This window comes from Vespa velutina, chromosome 12, assembly GCF_912470025.1.
Source record: "Vespa velutina chromosome 12, iVesVel2.1, whole genome shotgun sequence".
Classification (NCBI taxonomy): Eukaryota; Metazoa; Arthropoda; class Insecta; order Hymenoptera; family Vespidae; genus Vespa; species Vespa velutina.
Genome location: NC_062199.1, coordinates 1,175,001 through 1,185,000, shown reverse-complemented (window position 1 = coordinate 1,185,000; position 10,000 = coordinate 1,175,001). Strand labels below are relative to the sequence as shown.

Sequence of the window (10,000 nt, the reverse complement as noted above, 5' to 3'; positions counted from 1 at the left end):
ATTATCAATTACAATAATACTAATTATTATTTCTCTCGTTAATATTATATAGGAAAGTTTGATATCGATTTCGGTGCTTTTCAATCTTTGTGATGCCTCGATCCCGTCATTTATTTTCGTCGAAAACAAATTTCTTCGTGTAAAATCTTTAAGGAAGCAAGTCGGATTGTTAAGAAAACTTTTTCTTAACAAATGCATTACATCTGATAAATGAATTTTCTTACAATATTAATTACAGGATTACTTATATTTTATTTCCAACGAGAAAAAAAAAAAAAAAAAAAAAAAAAAAAAAAAAAAAGAAAAAAAAAAGAAGAAGAAAGAAAAATGGAAAATAAATAAATAAATATCTCTTGATCCACGATAAAATTGATCCATGTAATAAGATCGTGATTTTTTCATAGATTGAGAAACACCGAAAATTGATATCTCGTGGTCGATTCGATATGTTCTTTTTTTCGATGTTATCATCGTAAGTAAATCAAAGTGACAATTATACAACGTATTACTTTGATCGATATTCTCGATGATAACAACGATTTCAATGCCAACAATAACAATAACAACAACAATAATAATAATGATAATGATAATAATAATAATAAGAATAATAATGACAATGACAATGACAATGACAATGACAATGACAATGACAATGACAATGACAATGACAATGACAATGACAATGACAATGACAATGACAATGACAATGATAATGATTCTAATTCGATAAGCGAGCTCTAGATAGTTTTTTGTAATGATCGATTATATGTAACTTCTTGTCCTTGTGCACCCGACGAACATGAACGTACATGTTAGATGAGAACTTTGCTTTCTTCGTACAATATGGACACTGGTAACGTGGTTCCTTACCACATTGAAATTGGCAATGTGTTTTCATGTCTGAGAGTCTGCTATAACCGTTGTTGCATTTAGGACAATAAAACTTCTTTCTGATGTTCGCATTAATCGCCATCGTCGTCGGTGTCGCCGTCATAGTCGTCGTCATAGTCGTCGTCATCGTCGTCGTCGTTATCGTCGTCGTCGTCGTCGCATTGTTCGGCCAATTATTAATTATATTATTTCCCTCTTCCATTTCTCTTCCAGGCTCAACGAAGACAAAATGAGAATCCCTTTTCTTCCTTAGATTTCTTTCAAATATATTTCTTTCTACCGATTGATGATAATTCTTCGTTTGTATTATAGCGACTGGATGTAAGAATGACGTATCCGATACCTGCCGGTTCAGTGAATCTAGAAACACAATCGGAAAACAGTGTGAGCTATAAAAATGCCTAAAACTAAAAAATATATATGTGTGTGTGATAATATATATATATATATATATATATATATATATCACGATCAAAACATAGAATAGAAATAACATTGAATAGATGAAGCAAATGTTATTTCTCTTTTTCCTTTTTTCTTTTCCCCATCGCAAAAAAATAATTCGTGTTTACTTTCTTTAATTTTGTTCTCTTTGTCGTTGATTGCTCCTTTCATATTTTTATCATATCAATATTGTCGATCCTTCAAGAAAAAAATCTTATCCGCGCACACACACATACACACATACACACACACACACACATACACTCTCACGCACGCACATACATACACACGAACGTACACGCTTGTACGCAAGATATTAAGCTAAATAATAAAATATAAAAAATATAGGATCGATCAATTAAATTCATATCCGTGAAAGAGATGCCATCAATGAAACATTATTCAAGTTAGCCCTGTAATTAAACCTGTTTAAAAAAAAAAAATGATTATTATTTATCGAACGGGGAAAGAATCGAATTATAAAAGTAATAATTAAAAAGAAAAGAAAAAAAAAAAAAAAGAAAAAAAAAAGAAAGATAAAAAAAAAAATAAAAAACAGAAGGAAAGTCTATTATTACAAGTCGATTATTCGAGAAGAAAATTCGTTTTTTTTTCTTTTTTTTTTTTTTTTTTTTTTTTTTTTATTGGAAATACAATGAGAGATTTATGCTAATTACAGGCAGCAAAGCCTGACGTCGATATGATTTTGTGTAAATAGAATGATACATACGATTATAATAAGTGAAATGAGAGTTTCAGTGTGAAGAAGGGAGAGGAGCATGATTATGATTATGATTATGATTATGGTTATAGAGAGGGGAAAATTAATATAACGATGAGAGATGAAAATACAGAATCTTTACGGATCGTTCACACGTATCGATTATTCGTTTTTCTTTTTTTTTTTTTTCTTTTCTTCTTCTTTTTTTTTCTTTTGTTTTTCCTGATCAATATCGATGTAATATAATTCTGTCGAGAAATAATTTTGTTCGACTCCAAGAGATTCTCAATCATTGCATTTGCCGACCCCCATCGAGACATTTTCTTTCTTTCTCGTTTTTTTTTTTTTTTTTTTTTTTTTTTTACACATCCTGCGTGCGTATTTCAATCGTCAAAAAGAAAAGAATTTATCCGGTAAATTCATCGATTACATACTCGAGAGAGTTCGTTGTATGTAGTGTAATTTATTATTATAATAATATAAGTGAAAATTCAGAAAAAATAAACACTGGCCAAGAGATTTAACAATAAAAAAAAAAAAAAAAAAAAAAAAAAAACGAAACAAAGAAAGAAAGGAAAAAATCGAATGTGGTCGTATAAACGAGAGCTGTTAAATCAAGACGCGTAATTATCATTTGCACGTTTCTACGAGTGTTTGTGTGTGTGTGTGTGTGTGTGTTTGTGTACGTGCGTGAACTTTGTTTTACTGCTCTTTCCATTTAATTGCCCTTTCTTGAATTGTTGGGATCACGTCCACAGCCAATCTTGAGGTGTCTTTTCAAATTACCACGTTTAGCATAACTCGTTACACAATATGGACATCTGAAAGCTAACGTTGGCACTATTACTTCGACACTTTCGAGAAGTTCTCCATCTCCTCCACCACCACCACCTCCTCCTCCTCCTCCTGCAACACCTCCTCCTACTCCTGGCCCACCGACACAATTTCCTCCTCCACCTCCTCCACCACCTTCACCTCCAACTCCTTGAGTAAAAAAACAAAAGATTTCGTGCTGTTTAAATAAATCTTCATTGGCGATCGACATATTGCAATTTCCACATTTAAAGGATCCAACACTTTTTGGTTGTTTATGGGTTGATACAGTATCTGGAACTAATAAAAAAACAGAGATCTATTTCAAATTTATATATATATATAAACATATATATATATATATATATATATATGTATATATAATATCGAGAAAAATTTGTGAGTGAAAAAAATTGTACATGCTCATTCCAATAAATAATCATTATTATTATTATTTTTTTTTATCTATTTATTATTAATCTACTAATTAGTAACATTCAAAGATAAGAAAAGTGATCGAAGGAAAGGGAAGAAAAAAAAAATAATAATAGAAAAAAAATAATAAAAAGATAAAAACTGGACCATTCCTATAGCAAAAAGTAGGCACAGAGGGAACAAAAAAAAAATAAAAATAAAGGATTTACCACTCGTCGTTTTATTTTCATCAATCTTCTTCATCGACCTTGTAATTCTTGGTTTTGATAACCAATCCTTATCATCTGCAACATAACAAAAGTGATTAGCTTATTTTATGTTGAATTATCTCTCCTTTTGTTCGTACAATTTGTTTCAAACAATTAATAATAATATATCATGTATATATAAGTAAACATTTCAATATTATTATAGATGGATTTGTAAAAGAAAATGTAAATGTAATAATTAATAAATAAACTTTTGTAATATTACTAATGTTAATGAATAAAGAAAGGAAGATCGTGTATACATAAATACATATATATATATATATATATATATATATATATATATATATATATATATATATAATAATAATAACATATATATATATTATATATAATAATATACGTATTATGAATAATATATAACAAATTAATACGATAATATTTAAAATAACAATAAAAGATGATAATGTTGCATTATCGATATTGAATCAATCAATTAGGATTGTTAATAAGAATTTTAAGATCTGTTATTAATATATATTTGTTAAAAATAATTTTTCTTATTTAATTGTTCTCATGTTGATTGTCTTTTTCTATTTGTAAAAATAATTCATACCTTCAATATTGCAAAACCAAATAAGGAAAATCTCTCTCTCTCTCTCTCTCTCTCTCTCTCTCTCTCTCTCTCTCTCTCTCTCTCTCTCTCTCTCTCTCTCTTTCGCGTTCTATATTTTTTAATTATTAAATAAAATTTAATATTTTATCAATGTGATAAAAAAATAAATAAAACGAATGTTTTATTATAGAATTACAAAAAAGATATCTAGCAGTGCGAGAAAGAGAGAGAGAGAAAGAGAGAAAGAGAAAGAGAGAGAGAGAGAAAGAATGAGAGAGAGAGAGAGAGAGAGAGAGAGAGAGAGAGAGAAAATATATTTTTTCCCATTATTAAAAGTAATGAAGGAAAACATATATATACATATATATATATATATATATATATATATATATATATATATATATATATCGGTTTAATCTGAAAAATTTGTTAGAATTAGAAAGAAATGTAATTGTCATGGGTATTGATCGTTACGTCACACTATTCAAGACCTAAACAATCGATAGTCCTACGTTCAACCAATAATATATTATTTACATTGAATATAAACAATGTACCCAAGACTCTTTTCGATCTCGTACTATTATTCCGCGAACGTCGCTCGAAGAGTGATCAGTCTCTATAGGTCCGTGACTTTAAAATCTTTTATCGTAATATAGCTCTTACAAATTAACAGAAAAATCATTATTAATTACGATTATGTATAATCGATCGATCCTTGAACGTATAAGGATCACTTTAAAAATTCATATATCTAAATTAATTTTTATATCATTTAATATTTTATTTTAATTAGTTAATCCATGACTTTCCTTCAAATTGATTTAATAATAAAATATTATGCGTAGTAATAAGTTCCGTAAAATAGGAAGAAAAATTGATGAAAGAATTAATATTAAACAAAGTGAAAGCGACGTACGTACGTGTATCTGTGTGTGTGTGTGTGTGTGTGTGTGTGTGTGTGTGTGTGTGTGTGTGTGTGTAAAAAACAACATATATTTTATATTAAATAGAACCAAATTAAGTAACCGATACAAAATCGAAATAATATATGGTTCTGAAAAAGTAAATAAATTGAAATAGATATTAAAAATTATATATATATATATATATATATATTTTTTTTTTAAATCGACTGTAGGTAGAAATGATTTAACAGAAATCATTTAGTTAACATTCTGAAGTTATTTTTCCTTTTTTTTTCTCTTCCTTTTTTTCTTTTTTTTTCTTTCTTCTTTTTTCTTTTTTTAATATCAAACTTAAAAATATCAATAATATTGGATCGATTTAATCACATAACTAATTAAGATTATAATTAGAAGGTAAAATAAAGAAAAGGATTGTAATGACGGTACATATCGTAAACATTTATTAAACACATTAATAATAAGAAAAGATATAATATCGATTGACTACCCATATACATATATATGTATATATTCATTACTTCATGTCATAACAATATTTAATCTTTCTTTTTTGTTTTTCTTTTTTTTTCTTTTCTTTTTTTTTTTTTTTTTTTTGTTTCTTTCTTTTCATCTCTGAGAGCATAATTGAAGTAATCAAAAGAACGGCGAATATTTGTTCTCTTTGATTGCTTAATTCTTTGACCAAATCTCTTATATCTTGTTTCAATATTTATACAAAATGACAAAATGAAGAACTATTAAATATATTTATTGGGTTAATAAATAAATATAAATTCTTTTTTTACGAGAAAAAAAAAATTATAGTATATTTTTTAGTTACTTTCATAGTTAACAATCTATTTATTTATGATCATATATTTTCCTTTTCATTATATGCATATATATATATATATATATATATATATATATATGCATATATTTATTTATTTTATTCATCCAATGTGCTCTTCTATTTATTTATTTTAATTAAAAATAAATGTCCCATTATTTTCCTAATATTATAATTATATTTTGACAAATATAATAATTAAATAATAATTGAATTCATATTTGTTTTCTAATCAATTCATCGATCATTAAATTTTATTCTAATTTTAATTATGAATCAATAAATTAAAAATCATAACTAAATAAATGTAGTTTCATTTTAATAATAAAAATAAAAAATGAAAATTTTTTATTAATTCATAACGACCATCTCGTAAATTTATTGTTTTCACATAAACATATGAAAGTAAATAAATGACTCTTAATAAAATATACTCTTTAAAAATAATAAAATTCCAGTTATATTTAAATTAACCCAATAGATATAAATTTTCTCTTTGCAAGCTTAACAAATTTTCGTAATAATTAGTAAACAGGTGTCTTTCGTTTTGTATAGACAAAATAAAATATAAAAAAAAAGAAAAGAAAAGAAAAAAGAAAAAACCAATAATACTAATAAAAATACGAACAAAAAGGAAAAGAGATTTTAGTAAAAAAAAAAAAAATAGATAATAGAAAATAAAAAAAATATTCCGACAAAATAAAAATTATATTAGTCGTAATTTAGCTTCAACTGGTCGAACGTCATGCAATGGTGGGGGGATCGTGGGAATAGGGGTAAGGAAAAAAAGGGGGAAAAAAAAAAAAAAATAAAAAATAAAAAGAAATTTCATTCGCGAATTATCCACGACGTCATAATCGAAATAATAAACATTTTTTTCGTTGAAGAAAAAATAAATGAAATCCATTTCAACATTCGATCGATTGATCATAAAGATAAATTCTATCAAAGAAAAAAAAAATTAATACTTTTTTTTTATGCGTGATACGAATAAACCTAACAAAAATAAATTTCTAATACAAAAGGAAAACAATTTTTTTATGCGGCCTCGTACATTTATATTAATTTCTTTATATATCTTCTTTTTTTTTTGTCGTTTTCTTTCTTTTTTCTTTTCTTTTTTAATTTTATTTCATTCGCCTCGTAAAAAAAGAGACCGTATAAAAGAATACACAAGTACGCAAAATGAAGGTGAGAAAAAAGAGAGAAGAAAAAAGAAAAGAAAGAGAGGGGTAGAGAGAAAGAGAGAGAGAGAGAGAAAGAGAGAGAGAGAGAACAAAGTAAGAAAGAGAGTAAAATAAGAAAAGATTATAATCAAAATATAATCGTAAAATTATTCGAGACAATAAATCATATGTGATAAGATAATGTTACTCCGAATCTTCAATTTCAAAATCATCCTGTGTAACAACCTTTGATTGCCGTTGGTTCATATATTTCAACTTACAATGGTCGTAATGTCTCTTCGACAAACGTCCAACAAATTCTTCCTTACAAAAAGGACATTTTACGATTACGTTACACTCGTGTCTCTTATGATAGGTCAATAATTTTTGAACTCTAAATCGTCTATAACAACTTTCGCATTGATACGGAGGAATATCTCCGGTGAGATTGCATTTTGCTTTAGGATTTTTCACGCAATGATATTTAATGTGTTTAGCCAAAACATTTGTTGCGGAGTAATTTTTTTTGCAAAATGAACAAACGAAGTATGAGTTCCCATTCTTGATCCATTTGTTTCCATTTACTGCATCTTCTTCGGAATTAGATTGTATACTTGCAACGCCTTTTAATGTTTTCTCTTTATCAATTCCCTTGGACAATTCAACATATTTTTCATTCGCATCTGTAACATAAGCGAAAGCAAAAAAAAAAAAAAAAAAGAGGAAAGAATTATTAACATTCACATTTTTATCAATCATTTAAATATCTCTTTATATACGATCGTATCTTTCGTTTTTATTCTTTGATCGTTTTAGAAATGAATATGATTTTTTTTTCTATTTACTTTTTTTTCTTTTTGATGTATACATACATACATACATACATACACACATACATACATTATATATATATATATATTAATTATATGCGTGTATGTGTGTGTATGTGTGTGCGTGCGTGCGTGTGTGTGTATAATATCTGTGCCAATTGGTTTATAAGCTTATATCGAGTTTTTATATACGAATTATGAATGCAAAAAAGAAAAAAAAAACAAAAAAATGCTCCTCATTCTTTGTCGATCGTTTACTCACTCCTTTTTTACCCCCTTTTTGTTTTAAAAACAGAGATGAGATAATTAACACGAATCTTCATTTAACGCAAATAAAACACCAAACAAAGAATTTTTTTTTTTTTTTTTTTTTTTAAACAATCGAAGGACAATATCTGTTTAACATTTAATAATACATAATATTAATTAATCACTTATTACGTGACAATTAATTTTAAAGTAATACGGGGCATGAGTGGGGTGGGGATGGGGTGAGATGGAGTGGCGATTCAAAAAAACAAAAATAAAAATAGATTTTCTGATATGATACAGTACATATTATTTTTTGATGATATTCATTCAATTGTTACTACTTCAAAGACACTACGGTACTATACATATACACATATATATATATATATATATATATATATATATATATAGCGTGCGAAAGTGTGAATGTGTGTAGAATACATCGGTTTAATTAGGTTGAGAGACACAGGAGGTACGTCGTCTGTGTTTTCTTAAGCTACTACTATGAAGAAATGTCTTCCCACAGGTAGGACATTTTTGTGTTCTCCCACAATCATGTCTAATGTGAAATAAAAGATGTGATTGCTTCGAGTAACAGGCACCGCATTGGACACAGGAATACGGTCTTGTTTTTTGTAGCTGATGACACGTCGCTCTTGGATTCCAGTAACAGTATCTCCTTTGATGAAATTTAAGATGTCCCGACAGAGTGAAACCTTTGCCACAGTATTTACAACTGTAATTTCTCTTCGAATCGATCGGGGCTCGATAGATACCTGGAACATGATTTAAAAAAAAAAAAAAAAAAAAAAAAAAGAGAGAGAAAAATATTTGTATATATATATATATAATAATAATAATAATAATGATGATGATGATGATGATGATGATGATAATGATGATAATGATGATAATGATGATAATGATGATAATGATGATAATGATAATGATGATGATGATGATGATGATGATGATGATGACAATATCATTAGATCCAAAAAAAAAACCAAAAGTATATCACGTTGCGTTGAAACACGTTAAGAAAAAACACGCCGACAAATAAGCTAAGGGAGTAGGGGATATAAAAAAAAAAAAAAAAGAAGAAAAAAAAAAGAGAGAGAATAAGATAGCATCGTTATCAAGGTGAAAGGTTTATCACAAACTTTTGCTGCTCTTTTATATGGATCTTTTTTTTTTTTTTTGCATTTTCTTTTCTTCTTGCTCTTTTTATCTTTTCGTTATCAATCTGTTGTTACGTCAGAATTAATAATAAATTGTTATTATTGAATGGGGAACGAGGAAACGCTCATTAACAAGTAGTTAATTGGAAACAATTACGCTATCCAGCAGAGATTTTGTTGCCTAAAAAAGAAAAAGAAAAAAAAAACAGGAAAAAAATTAAAAACTTGGATATATATATATATATATATATATATATATATATATATATATATATATATATATACGTTCGTAACAATTGATTGCAATAATCAATAAAATAGTTTTATCCTATCAGTAATGTATTATTAAATATGTACGATATAATCGTAGTTTTGTTGTTCTAATTCAATGGAGATCTCTATCAATCAAAATTTCAAGATTCTTTTATTTTTACGATCTGTTATATTTTTCTACACGTCATATGAAAAATATCGATGCTCATTGAATTGAATCTACACAACACAGGACTCACAATGTTCCGTATTTTTGATTTAGAAAAATTATAATTTACAAAAATGTACACTTTATTGTTAAATAATAATTTCTTTATAATAACAAGCGTCTTTAATTATTATATCGAAAACTAAATCTGATACGGCGAAATCGATGCTATTATTTTTGAAAACATCGAATGAAATATA

The 10,000-nt window shown here is 26.9% G+C and overlaps 1 protein-coding gene across 28 annotated transcripts in view; it reads right to left on the bottom strand.

Moving 5' to 3' along the window:
- LOC124953495 (longitudinals lacking protein-like) overlaps positions 1-10,000 on the bottom strand; it is a 237,120-nt gene that overhangs the window by 173,925 nt on the left and 53,195 nt on the right. The window contains exons 7-8 of one of the 28 annotated variants that reach the window (XM_047504989.1): positions 3,517-3,591; positions 1,936-3,172 (exon numbers count right to left, since the gene is read on the bottom strand). The exons of 22 other annotated variants lie outside the window; for them this stretch is intronic. In XM_047504989.1, the coding sequence (XP_047360945.1) occupies positions 2,778-3,172; positions 3,517-3,591 (470 nt within the window). In that variant the 3' untranslated portion in view covers positions 1,936-2,777. Of the gene's footprint in view, positions 1-812; positions 1,255-1,935; positions 3,173-3,516; positions 3,592-7,132; positions 7,740-8,541; positions 8,915-10,000 lie in introns of those variants that run through there. 5 more of the 28 variants (XM_047504971.1, XM_047504984.1, XM_047504995.1 and 2 more) reach the window with 5 other exon arrangements.